The sequence below is a fragment of the Bubalus kerabau genome, chromosome 3, assembly GCF_029407905.1.
Source record: "Bubalus kerabau isolate K-KA32 ecotype Philippines breed swamp buffalo chromosome 3, PCC_UOA_SB_1v2, whole genome shotgun sequence".
In the NCBI taxonomy this organism is placed as follows: Eukaryota; Metazoa; Chordata; class Mammalia; order Artiodactyla; family Bovidae; genus Bubalus; species Bubalus kerabau.
Window position 1 is genome coordinate 71,881,658 of NC_073626.1, and position 21,648 is coordinate 71,903,305.

Genomic DNA, 21,648 nt, shown 5'->3' on the forward strand with positions numbered 1-21,648 from the left:
ATATCATGGATGTGCAGAAATTACATATTTTATACCACTGTTCATCTCATTCCTCATTTTTTACCCATAATAAATTTGGGATAAATTTAATCATTTAATTGGGTCATTTGCTGCTGCTTATTTGATCTGAATGCTATGACATGCTGTGATATAAAATGACAAAGCCTGGGAAAGTTTTGCTTGACTCGGAAGCTAAACTGATCATATAAAAAGTAAGGAAGTCTCAAAGTAATTGTATGCCTTCATTAAAATTTTTTCTTTTGACAAGGCAGGAAGAACACATGTGGGGAAAAATGTTGCAATAATCTTCCCTTTCTTCTGATGTTTTACTTTCATAGAAAAGCCAAGCCCTCCTGAAAAACTTGGAGTAACAAGTGTATCCAAAGACAGTGTTTCCCTGGCCTGGTTGAAGCCAGAGCATGACGGTGGAAGCAGAATTGTGCATTATGTCATTGAAGCACTAGAAAAAGGACAGACGACCTGGATGAGATGTGCGGTGGTAAAGTCAACCCACCATGTTGTTTCTGGTCTGAGGCAGAATTCTGAATACTTTTTCCGGGTGTTTGCTGAAAACCAAGCTGGCCTGAGTGACCCCAGAGAGCTTCTGCTTCCTGTCCTTGTTAAGGAGCAGCTAGGTATGTTTAATTTTATGTAGAAGCAAAATTTGAAATTATTTGTGTTGATTTAAGTCAACTTGGAAAAAACACTTTTTTCACCTTCATCTTCTCTACTCTTATTCTTCAGAACCACCTGAAATTGACATGAAGAATTTCCCAAGCCATACCGTCTATGTTAGAGCTGGTTCAAACCTTAAAGTTGACATTCCGATTTCTGGAAAACCACTGCCCAAAGTGACCTTGTCAAGAGATGGTGTCCCACTGAAAGCAACCATGAGATTTAATACTGAAATTACTGCTGAAAACCTGACCATCAATCTCAAAGAAAGCATTGCCGCTGATGCTGGAAGATATGAGATCACAGCTGCCAACTCCAGTGGAACGACCAAAGCTTTCATTAACATCGTCGTACTGGACAGACCTGGTCCGCCAACGGGCCCTGTTGTGATAAGGGATATAACTGAAGACAGCGTGACTCTCAAATGGGAGCCACCTAAGTATGATGGTGGAAGTCAGGTTACCAATTACATTGTACTTAAGAGAGAGACAAGTACTGCAGTATGGACGGAAGTGTCTGCAACAGTTGCAAGAACCATGATTAAAGTCATGAAACTGACCACAGGAGAAGAATACCAATTCCGCATCAAGGCAGAAAACCGCTTTGGCATCAGTGACCACATAGATTCAGCTTGTGTGGTTGTCAAACTACCATACAGTAAGTTGTCGAACTGCTCAAAGATCCCACATTTCCAAATACAAAAATGTCTGAAAGGTCTATATTAACCATGGGATTTCTGTCTTCCATAGCAAAACCTGGACCACCATCTACACCATGGGTCACCAATGTCACTCGAGAAAGTATCACCGTGGGCTGGCATGAACCAGTGTCCAGTGGAGGCAGTCCAGTTATAGGCTATCACCTGGAGATGAAAGACAGAAACAGTATCTTATGGCAAAAAGCCAACAAAATGGTCATCCGCACAACTCACTTCAAAGTCACAACAATTAGTGCCGGATTAATCTATGAATTCAGGGTGTATGCAGAAAATGCTGCTGGTATTGGGAAACCCAGCCATCCTTCGGAACCAGTCCTAGCCATTGATGCCTGCGGTATGTATTTGTCACAAGAAGGACAGTTCTGACTACCTAGCAATGCAAACCTTCTTTCTGCAAAGTAAAATAATGATCTGAGTGCCACTAATCTGCTTTCTATCTTATCACAGAACCCCCAAGAAACGTCCGTATCACTGACATTTCAAAGAACTCTGTCAACCTTTCATGGCAACAACCCGCTTTTGATGGAGGAAGCAAGATTACAGGGTACATGGTTGAGAGACGAGACCTTCCAGATGGCAGATGGGCCAAGGCCAGCTTTACCAACGTTACCGAGACTCACTTCACGGTCTCTGGCTTGACTCAGAATGCCCAGTATGAATTCCGTGTCTTTGCTAGAAATGCTGTCGGGTCCATCAGCAATCCATCCGAGGTTGTAGGCCCCATCACGTGCATTGATTCTTATGGTAAGCATTTTTAGTACTTTGAACCACAGCAGTAATTTAACTCAATATTCTATCTTACTTTTTCTGGTCCTAATCTATAGGATAACTTTTACTATGTACCTTGTTAAATATTTAGGAGAAATTATGAATTACCTGGGGTGGCGGGTGGTCTTAGGAAAATTCCATAACATCCCAGGCCTTTTGGCTTAACTTTAAAACATGAGATTTGGATTTCAGTCTTTTATGATTCTTTGATTATATGAATTAGTTTATGTTTCATGTTTCTATTTAAAATTTTCAGCATCAATAATTAAAGTGATGGTTGGATGCTCAGAGAATATTCCTCTTAAACAAGTGAAAAACTAAACAGAGGTGTTAATGATGATAAATATTAGCAGTAGCTAACATTTGCTGTGTACCTTCCATGAGTTCTCTCCCCTAGTTCTAACAACCTTAAGATTAGCTCATTTTACAGAAGAGAAAGTGAGGTTTAGAGTGCATACATAACTTCCCCAACATCAAAGCAGCTTATGAATGATAGAGGGGAAATTCAAACAGACTTCAGAATTCTCTCTACATTGCTGTTGTCCAAAATACACATACACATCCCAAAATACACTACTGGAAAATAAGTAGCACATTCAACTCAACAGTAGTTTAAAAACTAAAATTTCACAAGAGTTAGGTACCCAATGATGCCATTTCTAAAAGTCCCCCATTTCCAAGGGGGAATCTCTGTGGTATCGTGGCAGAAGTACCCACTTCCATCTTCATGATGAGACTCCTCGGGCCTCTCTCTATGAACCAGGCTTAGTAGACACTGAGTCAGTATTTGTGAGACTGTGAAGCAAGTCACATTAATTCTGTTTCTCAAAACTTGTAAGCAGCCTGGCACAAAACCAGTCCAGGGGAGTATACAGCTCTGTGAGTAGAGAATTCAGCATTAAGGGTCTGCTGTAAACTGCCCCCACTTGAATACCAGTGAACTGGGAAGGGAAATAAAAACAACAGATCATTGTTCTGTGTCCCATTTCATTACTGGAATGAAACACGTAACAGACTTTACATTTCAAAGGCACTTAAATCCCTGTGCAATTAGTGCTGTCACTGGGGTTCGAGCTTGCTCACAATCTTTCTTCCTCATCTGGGATAGAAGAGTAGCTTATAAAATTAAATATAAAATAGAAATGGGATTAGAACTACCGTGTGTACATTTATTATTTAATAAAGGCCAATGAGCTTACTTTGAAGTTGCTGAGATTATTTTCTTCATCCTTGTGATCTTTTAAATATTTATGATCTGTTTTTCTTACAGGTGCACCTGTAATTGATTTGCCTCTAGAATATACAGAAGTTGTCAAATACAGAGCAGGGACATCTGTGAAGCTCAGAGCTGGCATTTCTGGCAAACCTGAGCCTACAATCGAGTGGTATAAAGATGACAAAGAGTTACAAACCAATGCACTGGTGTGTGTCGAAAATACCACTGACCTTGCATCTATACTCATCAAAGATGCAACTCGCCTTAATAGTGGAACCTATGAATTAAAACTAAGGAATGCCATGGGCTCAGCCTCAGCTACAATTAGACTGCAGATCCTTGGTAGGTGCTGAATGCAGGCCAACATTATATTTCATTTGCCTAAAATTTAATGATTTTAAATTAGAAACCTTTCTAAATTTATTAATATACCATTTTGTTCTTTCATTGACAGACAAACCAGGACCTCCAGGTGGACCAATTGAATTTAAGACTGTCACTGCTGAAAAGATAACTCTTCTCTGGCAGCCTCCGGCAGATGATGGTGGTGCAAAAATCACTCACTACATCGTGGAAAAGCGTGAGACAAGCCGCGTTGTGTGGTCTATGGTGTCTGAAAATTTGGAAGAGTGCATCATTAAGACCACCAAAATTATCAAAGGAAATGAATACATCTTCCGGGTTCGCGCTGTGAACAAATATGGAATTGGTGATGCACTGGAATCTCACCCAGTGATAGCAAGGAATGCGTTTGGTGAGATACGATTTCATTAGAAAACTAAAATCAAATACATGAAAATTTATTTATTTACTTATTTTCATTGTATCAAATTCTACCAGGTGATCATTTTATTCCTTGAGTATTAGTTGTAATTGCTTTGAAATAAATGAGACCTTGTTTTGATTCAAGGTACTAAATAGTATCTCCAACAGCAAGTTTGGTAAATGTTGGCTTAGATTATCTTCAAGACTCTTCTACTCTTCATGCAGCCATTACTAATCCATTTACAAATGTCTATATGCTCAGATAGCATCTCATCTCTCAAATTTCTATCATTACTCACTGAAATGAGTAAAATTCATGAAAACTTAAAAATAAACTGGGATGTCCCTGGCAGTCCAGCAGTTAGGACTTGATGCTTTCACTGGCAGAGATTGGGTTCAGTCCCTGGCCAGGGGAACTAAGATCCCACAAGCTGTGTGACGTGACCATAAATAAATTAATAAGTAAACAAATACTATTCTGCTAGCTATTAATAGTTTCCAGAGATTGACTGACTTATTTTCTTGCTCATCATATCACTTCTCATAATGATCCTTTTCACCAGGTGGAAAATATAATAAATGAGACAAATATTCTTAAGTAGGACTTGAAGATTAAAAGGTAGAATCTATCAGTAATGTTGATTCTTTTAACTCATTTTCCTCTTCCTTTTTAAACAGTCACACCTGGGCCTCCAAGCGTGCCAGAGGTGACAAAGATTAACAAGAATTCGATGACTGTTGTCTGGAGCAGGCCAGTTGCAGATGGTGGTAGTGACATAAGCGGCTATATCCTGGAGAAACGAGACAAGAAGAGTCTTGGATGGTTTAAAGTCCTAAAGGAGACAATCCGTGACACCAGACAGAAAGTGACAGGACTCACGGAACACAGTGACTATCAATACCGAGTTTGTGCTGTAAATGCTGCTGGACAGGGTCCATTTTCTGAACCATCTGACTTCTACAAAGCTGCTGATCCTATTGGTGAGTGCAGCCTCTTCACCTGTGTCATCTTTCATGTCGCCCAGTTGTACATAATTGCATAATTACGGTATTGTGACTGTCCATTCCAGATCCACCAGGCCCACCGGCTAAGATAAGAATTGCAGATTCAACTAAATCCTCCATCACTCTTGGATGGAGTAAACCTGTCTATGATGGGGGCAGTGCTGTTACTGGATATGTTGTTGCCATGAGACAAGGAGAGGAAGAGGAATGGACTGTTGTCTCTACCAAAGGAGACGTCAGAACTACAGAATATGTGGTATCGAACCTGAGTCCCGGAGTCAATTACTACTTCCAGGTGTCTGCCGTAAACTGTGCCGGACAAGGTGAACCTATAGCAATGACTGAACCCGTACAAGCCAAAGACATACTGGGTATGTACCTACTGATATGATTATGTTTTTATTTTAATAGAGACCCTCCAGGAAATCACTCATTTCCTTGCTTTAAAATTCACTGTATATGTCCATTTTATGTCTACAGAGGAACCAGAGATCGACCTGGACGTGGCTTTCAGGACCTCCATTATAGCTAAAGCTGGCGAAGATGTACACGTGTTAGTTCCCTTCAAAGGCAGACCTCCACCTACTGTCACATGGAGAAAAGATGAGAAGAATCTTGGCAGTGATGCCCGCTACAGCATTCAAAACACTGACTCATCTTCAATACTCATTATCCCTCAAGTCACTCGCCATGATACAGGCAAATATATTCTCACAATAGAAAATGGTGTTGGTCAACCAAAGTCGTCAACTGTGAGTGTTAAAGTGCTTGACACACCAGCCGCCTGCCAAAACCTACAGGTTAAACATGTTTCTCAAGGCACAGTCACTTTGTTCTGGGACCCTCCTCTCATTGACGGAGGATCTCCTATAATTAATTACATCATTGAGAAGAAAGATGCCACCAAGAGAACATGGTCTTCCGTGTCACACAAATGTTCTAGCACATCCTTTAAAGTAACAGATTTGTCAGAGAAAACTCCGTTCTTCTTCAGAGTTTTTGCAGTGAATGAAATTGGAATTGGGGAACCCTGTGAAACCACAGAGCCTGTGAAGGCTGCCGAGGTACCAGCACCTATACGCGATCTCTCTGTGAAAGACTCAACAAAGACATCTGTTACGCTGAGCTGGACCAAGCCCGACTTCGATGGTGGTAGTGTAATCACAGATTATATTGTGGAAAGGAAAGGTAAAGGGGAACAAGCGTGGTCACATGCTGGCGTAAGTAAGACATGTGAAATTGAGGTCGGCAAGCTCAAGGAACTGTCAGAGCTGGAATTCAGAGTGTCTGCCAGAAATGAGAAAGGGCTGAGTGACAGTGTCACTATTGGGCCAATTACAGTGAAAGAACTTGTAATTCCACCTGAAGTTGACCTGTCAGAAATCCCAGGGGCACAAGTCGCTGTGAGAATCGGACATAATGTGCACCTCGAACTACCTTATAAAGGAAAACCCAAGCCATCTATCAGTTGGTTGAAAGACGGTTTGCCACTGAAAGAAAGTGAACTTGTTCGTTTGGGTAAAACCGAAAACAAACTTACTTTGAGTATAAAGAATGCGAAGAAGGAGAATGGAGGGAAATACACCATTATTCTCGATAACGCAGTCTGTCGAAACACATATCCCATTACAGTCATCACACTTGGCCCGCCATCTAAGCCCAAAGGGCCCATTCGATTCGATGAAATCAAGGCCGATAGTGTCATCATGTCCTGGGATGTGCCTGATGATGATGGAGGAGGTGAAATTACCTGTTACAGCATTGAGAAGCGAGAAGCTTCACAAACTAATTGGAAGATGGTGTGTTCCAGCGTTGCCCGGACAACTTTCAAAGTTCCTAATCTAGTCAAAGATGCCGAATATCAGTTTAGAGTTAGGGCAGAAAACAGATATGGAGTCAGCCAACCACTTGTCTCAAACATCATTTTGGCCAAACACCAGTTCAGGATTCCTGGCCCCCCGGGAAAGCCAGTTACATACAATGTGACTTCTGACGGCATGTCACTCACTTGGGATGCTCCAGTTTATGATGGTGGTTCAGAAGTTACTGGATACCATGTTGAAAAGAAAGAAAGAAACAGCATCCTCTGGCAAAGAATTAATATGTCACCAATATCTGGAAGAGAATATAGAGCTACTGGATTAATGGAAGGCCTGGATTACCAGTTCCGTGTATTCGCTGAAAATTCTGCTGGCCTAAGCTCACCTAGCGACCCAAGCAAATTTACCTTAGCTGTTTCCCCAGTAGGTAAGTGACTGAAGATTATTCCAGTATATTTCATTCAGCAACTAAGGTGTTACTAATTTTCTTCCACGTATCACCTTCTCACATATTTTCTTGACACTAGAGTTGGTCAGGTAAAGCAAGAGGAATGATTTTAAATCAGTCTAATAAAGTAATTAAAAAAAATTTTTTTAAGATTCTGATACCAAAAAATTTCAATTAATGGCTATAATGAGTTTGGGGGATTTATTCATTTTTTTCCCCCTTCCATTGAGGATTAAGAGTTGATTACAGAAGTAATGAGACCTTTAACTTTCATATAATTTTTAGACCCACCTGGCACTCCTGACTACATTGACGTCACCCGGGAAACCATCACACTGAAGTGGAACCCACCGCTGCGTGATGGAGGCAGTAAGATAGTGGCCTACAGCATCGAGAAACGGCAAGGGAGCGATCGCTGGACCAGATGCAACTTTACTGACGTCAGTGAATGTCAGTACACGGTAACAGGACTCAGTCCTGGGGATCGATATGAGTTCAGAATAATCGCAAGAAATGCTGTTGGAACCATAAGCCCGCCGTCACAGTCTTCTGGTGTTATCATGACCAGAGATGAAAATGGTAAGCATTTACGACTGATTTCCAGTGTAACCAAAAACATTCACGTTTTTAAATATATATATTTTTGGTCCCTGGTGTGTAAAATGAGAATAAAATCAATGTTTCATACAGATTACCAAAGGTTGTTAGGTAGGTGAATTAGATTTTTCTACCTCTCAGATGAAGAGAAGAAAAAGATGTGATTAGCATCAACTTTTTACTGCATCTATTATTTCATTTCCACATAAATAGCATGCAAATGGGGATGGGTTTTAGCCTTGTAATTTCAGTCATTTATAATAAAGAATAAAGTTCTCAAGAATAACAGTCCATTTCTATTGAAATCACAAAAATACAACACAAATTCAACAGCACAATTATCATTTTGCCTGAGTGCAGCTGATGGCGTGGAACAGCAACTCGTCTGAATATGCAGCAGTATTAGGAAGTAGATGACCTACAAATATTTCATTCCTCGTTTTACAAGTGGAAATTCAAGAGTAATAACATGACAAACATAACAAAGGAGATAACAATATGCAAATGTTTAACCTTGGAGTCTAAATTCTCAACTGTCAATCATACTTTCCATATAGCCTTTGGTATAAGGATTACCCTTCCAGGCTTTATGATATGGTGCTAATGAAAAACATGTTTGTTTATGTCTTTATTAAACCAAGTTAATGTATATAATTCTATTTCTTTTACAGTTGCACCAACTGTAGAATTTGGCCCTGAGTACTTTGATGGTATCACTATTAAGTCTGGAGAGAGCCTTAGAATTAAAGCTTTGGTACAAGGACGACCAGTACCTAGAGTAACCTGGTTCAAAGATGGAGTAGAAATTGAGAAGAAGATGAACATGGAAATAACCGATGTCCTTGGATCCACCAGCCTCTTTGTTAGAGATGCCACCCGGGACCATCGTGGTGTCTACAGAGTGGAAGCCAAAAACGCATCTGGCTGCACAAAAGCAGAGATTACAGTGCGAGTACAAGGTAAAACTCTAAAATAGCTTCTTAATCTCACAATGTACAGAACTTGGATTAAAGACAGGCCTGATTGCATTTTAATGGATAAGGGAAAAGAAACTAACTCCAGAATCTTTTTCTTACAGATACACCAGGAAAACCAGTTGGGCCAATAAGATTCACCAACATAACTGGCGAGAAGATGACCCTGTGGTGGGATGCGCCACTCAATGACGGCTGTGGCCCTGTATCTCACTACCTGATTGAAAAACGGGAAACCAGCAGACTTGCTTGGGCGCTCATCGAGGACAACTGTGAAGCCCTCAGCTATACAGCCACGAAACTGATAACGGGAAATGAATACCAATTCCGTATTTCTGCAGTTAACAAGTTTGGTGTTAGCAGGCCACTGGATTCTGACCCAGTGGTTGCTCAAATACAGTACAGTAAGTGACCATTTTCACTAAGTGGCACTATGTCATAAGGTCAGTTTCCAAGCAAACATGTCTAATTGGTTTCTTTCTCTGTTTTTACCTCACAGCTATTCCTGATGCCCCTGGCACTCCAGAACCTAGTAATGTAACAGGCAATAGCATTACTCTAACATGGGCCAGGCCAGAATCAGATGGTGGCAATGAAATTCAACAGTACATCCTTGAAAGGAGAGAAAAGAAGAGCACGCGATGGGTGAAAGTGATCAGCAAACGGCCCATCTGTGAGACAAGATTCAAAGTCACAGGTCTGACGGAGGGCAACGAGTATGAATTCCACGTCATGGCTGAAAATGCCGCAGGGGTAGGGCCTGCAAGTGGCGTCTCACGACTAATCAAATGCAGAGAGCCTGTCAACCCACCAGGTGCACCTGCTGTGGTCAAAGTGATAGATACATCAAAGACAACTGTGAGCTTAGAGTGGTCTAAGCCAGTGTTTGACGGAGGATTGGAGATAATTGGGTATATTATTGAAATGTGCAAAGCTGACCTGGGAGACTGGCACAAGGTGAACGTAGAAGCATGTGTGAAAACGAGATATACAGTCACCGACCTGCAAGCAGGTGAAGAATACAAATTCCGGGTTAGTGCTGTCAATGCTGCTGGAAAAGGAGACAGCTGTGAAGTGACTGGCACCATTAAAGCAGTTGACCGATTATCAGCTCCTGAGTTAGACATTGATGCCAACTTCAAGCAGACTCATGTTGTGAGAGCTGGGGCCAGCATTCGCCTCTTCATTGCCTATCAGGGTAGACCAACTCCGACAGCTGTATGGAGCAAACCGGACTCTAACCTTAGCATTCGGGCTGACATCCACACAACAGATTCCTTCAGCACCCTCACCGTGGAAAACTGCAACAGAGCCGACGCAGGGAAATATACCCTTACTGTAGAAAACAACAGCGGTAGTAAGTCAATCACATTCACCGTAAAGGTGCTGGACTCTCCTGGCCCACCTGGCCCGATTACCTTCAAGGATGTGACCCGGGGCTCTGCTACATTGATGTGGGATGCCCCTCTCCTTGATGGAGGTGCCCGAATTCATCACTACGTGGTAGAGAAACGAGAAGCCAGTCGCCGTAGCTGGCAGGTGGTCAGTGAAAAATGCATTCGTCAGATCCTCAGGGTCAGTGACCTGCTAGAAGGCGTTCCATACTATTTCCGTGTTTCTGCAGAAAATGAGTATGGTGTTGGTGAACCCTATGAAATGCCAGAACCAATGGTAGCCACAGAACAACCTGCTCCACCTAGGAGACTTGATATTGTTGACACAAGCAAGTCCTCTGTCGTCTTAGCTTGGCTTAAACCTGACCATGATGGAGGCAGCCGAATCACTGGCTACCTGCTCGAAATGAGACAAAAGGGATCTGACTTCTGGGTTGAAGCTGGTCACACCAAACAGATGACTTTCACAGTGGAGCGCCTCGTTGAGAACACTGAATATGAATTCCGCGTGAAGGCCAAGAATGACGCCGGCTACAGTGAACCCAGGGAAGCCTTCTCTTCTGTCATCATCAAGGAGCCTCAAATTGAGCCCACTGCTGACCTCACTGGAATTACCAATCAGCTCATAACTTGCAAAGCAGGAAGCACATTTACTATTGACGTGCCAATCAGTGGTCGTCCCGCCCCCAAGGTAACATGGAAACTTGAAGAAATGAGACTTAAGGAGACAGATCGAGTGAGTATCACGACGACAAAAGACAGAACCACCTTGTCTGTAAAGGACAGCATGAGAGGTGACTCTGGAAGGTACTTCTTGACCCTGGAAAATACAGCTGGTGTTAAAACATTTACCATTACAGTTGTGGTCATCGGAAGGCCAGGTCCAGTAACCGGCCCCATTGAAGTTTCATCTATCTCAGCTGAATCATGTGTCCTGTCATGGGCTGAACCTCAAGACAACGGAGGCACAGATATTACCAATTACATTGTTGAAAAGCGGGAATCGGGTACAACAGCTTGGCAGCTTGTCAATTCCAGTGTCAAGCGCACTCAGATTAAAGTCACTCATCTCACAAAATATATGGAATATTCTTTCCGTGTCAGTTCAGAGAACAGATTTGGTGTCAGCAAGCCTGTAGAATCAGCACCAATCGTGGCTGAGCATCCATTTGGTAAGAAAATTAAAATCATATTACCAAGTCTCTATGATTAAACATTTCCCCTGAATGTTATTTATATTCTGTATTTGTATTTTGAAACTCTATTTATATTTTGATACCTCTGTTTATATTTAGTCCCACCAAGTGCACCTACCAGACCTGAGGTCTACTATGTGTCTGCAAATGCCATGTCTATTCGCTGGGAAGAACCCTACCATGACGGTGGCAGTAAAGTCATCGGCTACTGGGTTGAGAAGAAAGAACGTAACACCATTCTTTGGGCCAAAGAAAACAAAGTACCATGCTTAGAGTGCAACTACAAAGTGACCGGTTTGGTAGAAGGACTGGAATATCAGTTCAGAACATATGCACTCAATGCTGCAGGCGTTAGCAAAGCCAGTGAAGCTTCGAGACCTGTGATGGCCCAAAACCCAGTGGGTAGGTGTCAAAATTTAAGGGTACATTTGTTTATCATCATCAGTACTAGCAGAATTCAGAGCTGTATTTAACTTCATGTTTGCCTTCCTTCCAGATGCACCAGGAAGACCAGAGGTAACAGATGTCACCCGATCGACAGTGTCACTGATCTGGTCTGCCCCGGTGTATGATGGCGGCAGCAAGGTCGTGGGCTATATCATAGAGCGTAAGCCAGTCAGCGAAGTTGGAGACGGGCGCTGGCTCAAGTGCAACTACACCATCGTATCTGACAATTTCTTCACCGTTACTGCGCTCAGTGAGGGAGACACTTACGAATTCCGTGTGTTGGCCAAGAATGCAGCAGGCGTAATTAGCAAAGGATCAGAATCCACAGGCCCCATCACTTGCCGAGATGAATACGGTAAAAATAATAATTTTTTTGTTGTTGGTTTTTTTTTTTTTAGAATTTATATATTTATTGATTTATTTATTTTTAATTTTATTTTATTTTTAAACTTTACATAATTGTATTAGTTTTGCCAAATAATAATCCACGTTCTCCTTTTAAATTATCACAATTTCTGTGACAACAGACTATCATACATTCATTCACATTTTGTCTATACAGCTCCACCCAAAGCCGAGCTGGATGCCAGATTACAGGGTGATCTGGTCACCATCAGAGCAGGCTCGGATCTTGTTCTTGATGCTGCAGTTGGTGGCAAACCTGAACCCAAGATTATCTGGACCAAAGGGGACAAAGAACTAGATATGTGTGAGAAAGTCTCTCTGCAGTACACGGGCAAACGAGCAACTGCTGTGATCAAGTTCTGTGACAGAAGTGACAGTGGAAAATACACTTTAACAGTGAAGAATGCCAGCGGGACAAAGGCTGTGTCTGTCCTGGTCAAGGTTCTCGGTAAGAGGGTCAAACGATTTTTGATCTCCATAGCTTTCTCAAATGTGTGCAGAAAGAAGGACCTTCCTCATTGCTCATTCCTACATCTGTTTTAGATTCCCCGGGCCCATGTGGAAAGCTCACCGTCAGCAGAGTAACTGAGGAGAAGTGCACTTTAGCCTGGAGCCTTCCTCAGGAAGATGGAGGAGCAGAAATCACTCACTACATCGTGGAAAGACGCGAGACGAGCAGGCTCAATTGGGTGATTGTGGAAGGCGAATGCCCCACCCTATCCCATGTGGTTACCAGACTCATCAAGAACAACGAATACATATTCCGAGTGCGGGCAGTAAACAAATACGGCCCTGGTGTGCCTGTTGAATCAGAGCCCATTGTTGCCAGAAACTCCTTCAGTGAGTATTAACACTTAGACAACTCGCCAGTGGAAGTGTCATGGGATCAGGGGATGGGGTGGGCAGGGGGCAGACAGTCATAGAAATAGTGATTTTGTGCAATTCTGATCAGCCTTTTATTCTCATAAAAATATAAACAGCGATTCCATCTCAACCTGGCATACCTGAAGAAGTTGGGGCTGGCAAAGAGCACATCATCATTCAGTGGACGAAACCTGAATCTGACGGTGGCAACGACATCAGCAACTACTTGGTAGACAAACGTGAGAAGAAGAGCCTGCGCTGGACGCGTGTGAACAAGGACCACGTGGTGTACGATACCAGGCTGAAGGTGACTGGCCTGATGGAAGGCTGTGATTACCAGTTCCGGGTGACTGCAGTAAATGCTGCTGGTAACAGTGAACCCAGCGAAGCTTCCAACTTTATCTCCTGCAGAGAACCATCATGTGAGTTCCAAGACTCATTCATACTCCTAATGCCCATCAAAATCATATTACAAAGAATTGTCCAATATGTAATTTCCAAGTACTCATAGAATTTATGACTGGCCTAGAAAGGCATATGCTTATTAGAAGGACTTTACAGCCTAAGACAGAAAATATTTCAACAAGTACTTCTGTTGATAAGTTAACAGTTACATTGCTGGAAATTGTTGCTGTTATTTTCCAATCTGTGAAAAAAAATTTTTTTTTCCTACTACCAATATGAAAGGGATGTCTTTTGCAAATCTTCCTAAGGATGGAGGTAATTTTGTTGTAATGATAATAACTACTGAAGAGAAAAAAAAGGACAATGTCTCCTTTAAGAGGCTTAGCAGAACAGAACGTTTCAACTATCTTAATAAGTACCTAACAAAATAATTGTCACAAGAGCCTCAAAAATAAGTTGGCAAATCCTTGTACAAAGTTTAAGCCTAAGAACTAAAAGGAATAAATCACTGGGATTGACTCAGGGGAAGTAGAAGATATTTATACCTGTACTTACTAGAAATGTAGAGGTGACAAGAATATTGACCTTGTTGAAAGCTGAGCTGCTAAAGAAAGGTCCCTGGGACTTCCCCAGTGGTCCAGTGGTTGAAATTCTGTGCTTCCACTGCAGGGGGCACAGGTTCAATCCCTGGTTGGGGAACTAAGTTCCTATATGCCACTGCTGCTGCTGCTGCTGCTAAGTCGCTTCAGTCGTGTCTGACTCTGTGCAACCCCATAGACAGCAGCCCACCAGGCTCCCCCGTCCCTGGGGTTCTCCAGGCAAGAACACTGGAGTGGGTTGCCGTTTCCTTCTCCAGTGCATGAAAGTGAAAGTGAAGTCGCTCAGTGGCATCCGACTCGTAGCGACCCCAACTGCAGCCCACCAGGCTCCTCCATCCATGGGGTTTTCTAGGCAGGAGTACTGGAGTGGCTTGCCATTGCCTTCTCTGCCTATATGCCACTGGGCACAGCCAAAAAGAGAAAAAAAAAAGTTCCTGAGAATGGGTACTGTAAGCAATGACCTTAGCAGGACACAGTGTATCTAGCCAAGGTGGCCAGGGAGAAACATCTGCCTTTCTAAAGAAGTTTTTAACTCTTAAAATAATAAAAATAGTAACTCCAGAACACAGTGCCATCTTGCAATATCAGAAGACCTTAGTTACAAAGAGCATCTCAGTGAGTGTAGACAAAGAACGGCAATGCCTGAGTGAATCTTACAAATCAAAAATACAAATCTCAAAGCTTCCTTATTTGTATAATATCCTTCTTTCTACAGACACCCCTGGACCACCTTCTGCTCCACGAGTTGTGGATACCACCAAACACAGCATCAGTTTAGCCTGGACCAAGCCCATGTATGACGGTGGCACTGACATCATAGGATACGTCCTTGAAATGCAAGAGAAGGACACTGATCAGTGGTACCGAGTGCATACCAACGCCACAATAAGAAACAACGAATTCACTGTGACAGACCTTAAAATGGGCCAGAAATACTCCTTCAGAGTTGCTGCTGTGAACGTGAAGGGCATGAGTGAATACAGCGAGTCAACTGCAGAAATTGAGCCTGTGGAAAGACTGGGTATTTATAATTCAAGGTTTTAGGTGAATTATTTTTCTCATCACACTTGTTCATAAATTAATTAAGCTTTGACATTTACTTTCCAGAAATACCGGATCTGGAGCTTGCAGATGATTTAAAGAAGACCGTGACCATCAGAGCTGGGGCCTCACTACGGCTGATGGTGTCTGTATCTGGAAGACCACCACCCGTCATCACATGGAGCAAAAAGGGCATTGACCTTGCAAGTCGGGCAATCATCGACACCACTGAGAGTTACTCTTTGCTTATTGTGGACAAAGTTAACCGGTACGATGCTGGAAAATACACCATTGAAGCCGAAAACCAATCTGGCAAGAAATCAGCAACTGTCCTTGTTAAAGTATACGGTAAGTATTGGTCTTAATACTATGCGATGAGTAGATTCTTTAGAAACAAACACCTTGACCTCTGATTGATCACCTCTCTAGAAGGGACTATGTTAAGTATATTTTCCTAACCCCTTTCCCCCAAAAATCTATCAACTAATCTGTCAAATAAGAAGTATGGATCCTTCATTCTGTTTTTTTAGATACTCCTGGCCCATGTCCTTCAGTGAAAGTTAAGGAAGTATCAAGAGATTCTGTGACCATCACTTGGGAAGTTCCCACAATCGATGGTGGAGCGCCTGTCAACAATTATATTATTGAAAAGCGTGAAGCTGCCATGAGAGCATTCAAAACAGTAACTACCAAATGCAGCAAGACACTCTACAGGATTTCTGGACTTATAGAAGGAGCCATGTACTATTTCAGGGTGTTGCCAGAAAATATTTATGGCATTGGAGAACCTTGTGAAACATCTGATGCAGTTCTGGTCTCGGAAGTGCCTTTGGTGCCTACAAAGCTAGAAGTGGTCGATGTCACCAAATCCACTGTTACCCTTGCCTGGGAGAAACCACTCTATGACGGTGGGAGCCGACTCACTGGCTATGTTCTCGAGGCCTGCAAAGCTGGCACTGAGAGATGGATGAAGGTTGTCACCTTAAAACCCACAGTCCTAGAGCACACTGTTATTTCCTTAAATGAAGGTGAACAGTACTTATTTAGAGTAAGGGCACAAAACGAGAAAGGTGTGTCAGAACCAAGAGAGATAGTCACAGCCGTGACTGTACGAGACCTCAGAGGTATGTACCAAAACACCAAGATAACAATAATAGTAAAGCAAAATGAAACATTCAGAATTCATGACATCCTGTCATTAGAAATTATACTTAAGAATAAATACCTACTTTCTTTCTCATAGTGTTGCCAACAATTGATCTTTCTGCAATGCCTCAAAAGACCATCCATGTCCCAGCTGGCAGACCGGTAGAGCTGGTGATACCAATCGCTGGTCGCCCACCTCCTGCTGCTTCCTGGTTCTTCGCTGGTTCTAAACTAAGAGAATCAGAGCGTGTCACAGTTGAAACTCATACTAAGGTAGCTAAATTAACCATCCGGGAAACCACTATCAAAGATACTGGAGACTATGTACTTGAACTGAAGAATGTAACCGGAACTACGTCAGAGACCATTAAAGTCATCATTCTCGGTAGGGATATGGGAAAAGGCACAAGCAAATTGTTGGTGCTCAGTCACCCAATTTTGATTTGAAGTGAAAATTAATATCTGGAATTTCCTTTTCTTTTGTAGACAAGCCTGGTCCACCATCTGGGCCTATCAAGGTTGATGAAATTGATGCTACTTCAGTGACCATTTCCTGGGAACCGCCCGAATTGGACGGCGGCGCTCCGCTGAGTGGCTATGTGGTAGAACAACGTGATGCCCACCGCCCTGGATGGCTGCCTGTGTCTGAGTCAGTGACCAGATCAACATTTAAGTTTACCAGACTCATTGAAGGAAACGAGTATGTGTTCCGAGTGGCCGCGACAAACCGCTTTGGGATTGGCTCCTACTTGCAGTCTGAAGTCATAGAATGTCGCAGCAGCATCAGTAAGTCCTGGGCCCTTCTGCCATTCCCCTCACCTCTAAATGTTAACAAGAAGGAATTTGTTTTTAATATGCCCTTATGTAAGTAAAAAGAGGTCCAAAATTAATCCCAGGGTCGTTCTAAGGTTACTATACTCCTTTTCTTGGAGGGGTTTTCAACATGGTTAAGGTTTTTGGTTTTTTTTTTTTTTTTATGAAAGAAAGAGAGGAAGGAGTTGGGAAAGGATGGGTAGAAGGAGAGGGAGGAGGGAGGGAAGACTGGCTGTTACAGTGAGGAAAAAATACAGATTACACGTTTAATAAATGTTTATGAAAATGAGGAACAGCAAGAAAGGTACAAAAATGAAAACCCTAGAAAAATAGTCATAAGAGCGTTACATACCTTTTTAAAACGGTATATACGAGTCACACAATGTATGAGTCTTTAATTTATTCATGGTGCCATGGTGTGTTTACCTCCGTCTTGCTGCAGACATTCCTGGACCTCCAGAAACATTACAGATATTTGATGTCTCCCGTGAGGGCATGACACTTACTTGGTACCCACCAGAAGATGACGGTGGCTCCCAAGTGACTGGATACATCGTGGAACGCAAAGAAGTGAGAGCAGATCGATGGGTCCGTGTAAATAAAGTCCCAGTGACAATGACTCGATACCGCTCCACTGGCCTTATTGAAGGCTTAGAATATGAGCACCGTGTCACCGCCATCAATGTGAGAGGGACTGGAAAACCAAGCCGCCCTTCCAAACCCACCGTGGCCATGGATCCAATCGGTAAATACCTTTTGTATAAAAGTTCATTGAGATGTAATTTAATATAGTAACGTTCACCTTCCTGAAATAGAGAATTCTGTGAGTTTGGGGAAATGTATGGTTGTATAACCACCACCACAATCAAAATACAGAATATTTCCATCAGCCCAAAAAGTTCATTTGTGTCCTTTGTCGTCAATCCTCTCCCCACTCCCAACCCTTCGCAGCGTTGGGAAAGTAACTTCTTATATTCTTCTCTTGAATCTACTTCTCCCTCTTTAAAATAGAACTCATGATAGACACCCTGTATCACAGTTAAAATTTTTAAGCAAGTTAGTATTTCTCGAAGCAGTTTAAAAACTGATGTTAAATGTAAGATAGAATTAGTGATCATAAACTAAGCACAAATAAGACAAAGGAAAAAGCAAGAGTTTTAAGTAGTTTTAACTGATAAAATTAAATATTTACAAAACGAAAAATATCCTGTTATATTCCACGTCTCCACAATTCACTGAAATCATTAGGTTTTTAGCATCTGATTTTCAACTTTGCAGAAAGTTTTAACAAGGATGTTGTTACTCTTATTTTCCAGCTCCTCCCGGAAAGCCACAAAACCCAAGAGTTACCGACACAACAAGGACCTCCGTCTCCCTGGCCTGGAGCGCACCAGAAGATGAAGGAGGATCTAAAGTCACGGGCTACTTGATCGAAATGCAAAAGGTCGATCAACATGAATGGACCAAATGCAACACCACCCCAACCAAAATTCGGGAGTATACTCTCACACACCTACCTCAGGGTGCCGAATACAGATTCCGTGTCCTAGCCTGTAACGCTGGTGGACCTGGGGAGCCTGCTGAGGTACCAGGAACAGTCAAAGTCACAGAAATGCTTGGTAAGAGATGGGATCACTTACCTTCTGCTATATTTGCCTTTAGACTTATTTCCTATGTCTGTGTCCCAAAACGCTAATCGTAACTTTACGTTTCTCCCCAGAATATCCTGACTATGAACTTGATGAAAGATACCAGGAAGGTATCTTAGTAAGACAAGGTGGAGTCATCAGACTTACCATACCGATCAAAGGAAAACCATTCCCAATATGTAAATGGACCAAGGAAGGCCAAGACATTAGTAAGCGTGCCATGATTGCAACCTCGGAAACTCACACTGAGCTTGTGATCAAAGAAGCAGACAGGGATGACTCTGGCACTTATGACCTGGTTCTGGAAAACAAATGTGGCAAGAAGGCTGTCTACATCAAGGTCAGGGTGATAGGAAATCCCAACACTCCAGAAGGGCCACTTGAATATGACGACATACAAGCTCGCTCTGTGAGGGTCAGCTGGAGGCCCCCTGCCGATGACGGTGGTGCCGACATCTTGGGGTACATCCTGGAGAGACGCGAAGTGCCTAAATCCGCCTGGTACACCATTGACTCCAGAGTCCGAGGTACATCTCTGGTGGTAAAAGGCCTCAAAGAAAATGTGGAATACCATTTCCGTGTTTCAGCAGAAAACCAGTTTGGAATAAGCAAACCCTTGAAATCGGAGGAACCCGTCATACCAAAAACACCACTGAGTAAGTGCTCTTCCAACCACAACACTGTAAACTTCTTCTCAATACTCTTTTGTTCCAAAATGAAAATCACCAGCTGACAAGAGTTGGAACTGTACGCTAACGTGTGTGTTTCCCACTTACATTCCTAGACCCTCCCGAGCCTCCAAGCAATCCTCCAGAAATACTCGATGTGACCAAGAGTTCCGTCAGCCTGTCCTGGTCCCGGCCCAAAGATGATGGTGGTTCTCGGGTCACAGGCTACTACATTGAACGCAAGGAGACCTCAACTGACAAGTGGGTCAGGCACAACAAGACTCAGATCACCACCACAATGTACACCGTCACGGGGCTTGTTCCCGATGCCGAGTATCAGTTCCGCATCATTGCGCAGAACGACGTTGGCCTAAGCGAGACCAGCCCTGCGTCTGAACCAGTTGTTTGCAAAGATCCATTTGGTAAGGAAAGAATTTCTGAAGGGGCTAGAATCAGAGAGTCAAGCCATCTTTGCTCTCTTTCCTTTACAACTGTTTTCAAATATTTCAGATAAGCCAAGCCAACCTGGAGAACTCGAGATTCTTTCAATATCCAAAGACAGTGTCACTCTGCAGTGGGAGAAACCTGAATGTGATGGTGGCAAAGAAATCCTTGGATACTGGGTTGAATACAGACAATCTGGAGACAGTGCCTGGAAGAAGAGCAGTAAGGACCGCATCAAAGACAGGCAGTTCACAATAGGAGGGTTGCTGGAAGCTACAGAGTATGAATTCAGGGTTTTCGCTGAGAATGAGACGGGGCTGAGCAGACCTCGACGAACCGCTATGTCTGTAAAGACCAAACTAACGTGTAAGTAGCCGTTAGTTCTCTGCTTTCATTTACAAACTAAGCAACATGTAAAGGTTAATTCTTCCTCTATACTAAGTAGGTCTCCAGAAAGCTTTATTAGAGAGCAAGTATTTGGAAAGAAAGAACTCAGTTTGGCATATGTGCACAAAGGGAGCAGTTGATACGTTCTAGAGGAAGTCATTCCAAGCACAAAGCCTCAGCAGTAAACCGTTAGATGCACTGAACTGAGCACATGCCTAGAGCAATTTCTCCCATGAATACAATGGATTTTAATACTCCTAATAAGACAAAGTGTTAACAAATGTACCCCCCTTCACAAACCCCATACATAGTTAATGCCTCCCAGTCATAAAAAAGTCACTCTACATAATAATATGATGATATCCTCATTGAATCTCTACTTTCCAGATGATCCTCCAATCACTGTGAAGACTTAAGAATTAGACTCGTGTAAATCATGGTGTCTAATAAGAGTATCAATCAGTACGATGAATTCATTCCTGATATACAAGGACAGTGGATTATAGATCCAGTAGTGACAATAATGCACTGATATTATGCACTTTCATACCCTTTAGCTGGAGAAGCCCCAGGAGTACGCAAAGAAATGAAGGATGTTACCACTAAACTGGGCGAAGCTGCTCAACTCTCATGCCAGATTGTCGGAAGGCCTCTGCCTGACATTAAGTGGTTCCGATTTGGTAAGGAGCTCGTACAAAGCCGCAAGTACAAAATGTCTTCAGACGGACGCACACATACTCTAACAGTAATGACGGAGGAACAGGAAGACGAAGGTGTTTATACCTGCGTAGCTACCAACGAGGTTGGAGAAGTAGAATCCAGCAGTAAGCTTCTCCTGCAAGCAACCCCGCAGTTCCATCCTGGTTACCCACTGAAAGAGAAGTATTATGGTGCTGTGGGTTCAACGCTTCGAATTCATGTCATGTACATTGGCCGGCCAGTACCTGCCATCACTTGGTTCCATGGCCAGAAACTCTTGCAAAACTCAGAAAACATTACTATAGAAAACACAGAGCACTATACCCATCTTGTCATGAAGAATGTCCAGCGTAAGACTCATGCTGGGAAATACAAAGTTCAGCTCAGCAATGTCCTCGGAACGGTTGATACCATGCTTGATGTGGAAATACAAGGTATTTTGTTTTCCTTTTCAGTGGTTTTTCTTCTTTAAAAAAAAAAAAAAAAAAGGTCTTGGGAGGCACAC

At 42.6% G+C, this 21,648-nt stretch overlaps 1 protein-coding gene across 16 annotated transcripts in view; it reads left to right on the forward strand.

The window, feature by feature from the left end:
* Window positions 1–21,648, forward strand: part of TTN (titin) — a 276,446-nt gene that overhangs the window by 243,356 nt on the left and 11,442 nt on the right. For all 16 annotated transcript variants that reach the window (XM_055572076.1, XM_055572078.1, XM_055572080.1 and 13 more), the window contains 29 exons: window positions 339–635; window positions 745–1,332; window positions 1,425–1,727; window positions 1,841–2,137; window positions 3,432–3,719; window positions 3,832–4,131; window positions 4,821–5,123; window positions 5,213–5,518; window positions 5,628–7,394; window positions 7,701–7,994; window positions 8,684–8,971; window positions 9,091–9,390; window positions 9,486–11,552; window positions 11,676–11,978; window positions 12,073–12,378; window positions 12,586–12,876; window positions 12,972–13,268; window positions 13,409–13,714; window positions 15,012–15,317; window positions 15,404–15,685; window positions 15,868–16,461; window positions 16,581–16,868; window positions 16,970–17,269; window positions 17,739–18,041; window positions 18,613–18,915; window positions 19,017–19,601; window positions 19,730–20,035; window positions 20,124–20,423; window positions 21,002–21,577. In XM_055572076.1, coding sequence (XP_055428051.1) covers window positions 339–635; window positions 745–1,332; window positions 1,425–1,727; window positions 1,841–2,137; window positions 3,432–3,719; window positions 3,832–4,131; window positions 4,821–5,123; window positions 5,213–5,518; window positions 5,628–7,394; window positions 7,701–7,994; window positions 8,684–8,971; window positions 9,091–9,390; window positions 9,486–11,552; window positions 11,676–11,978; window positions 12,073–12,378; window positions 12,586–12,876; window positions 12,972–13,268; window positions 13,409–13,714; window positions 15,012–15,317; window positions 15,404–15,685; window positions 15,868–16,461; window positions 16,581–16,868; window positions 16,970–17,269; window positions 17,739–18,041; window positions 18,613–18,915; window positions 19,017–19,601; window positions 19,730–20,035; window positions 20,124–20,423; window positions 21,002–21,577 — 13,044 coding nt within the window. The remainder of the gene's footprint in view (window positions 1–338; window positions 636–744; window positions 1,333–1,424; window positions 1,728–1,840; window positions 2,138–3,431; window positions 3,720–3,831; window positions 4,132–4,820; window positions 5,124–5,212; window positions 5,519–5,627; window positions 7,395–7,700; window positions 7,995–8,683; window positions 8,972–9,090; window positions 9,391–9,485; window positions 11,553–11,675; window positions 11,979–12,072; window positions 12,379–12,585; window positions 12,877–12,971; window positions 13,269–13,408; window positions 13,715–15,011; window positions 15,318–15,403; window positions 15,686–15,867; window positions 16,462–16,580; window positions 16,869–16,969; window positions 17,270–17,738; window positions 18,042–18,612; window positions 18,916–19,016; window positions 19,602–19,729; window positions 20,036–20,123; window positions 20,424–21,001; window positions 21,578–21,648) is intronic.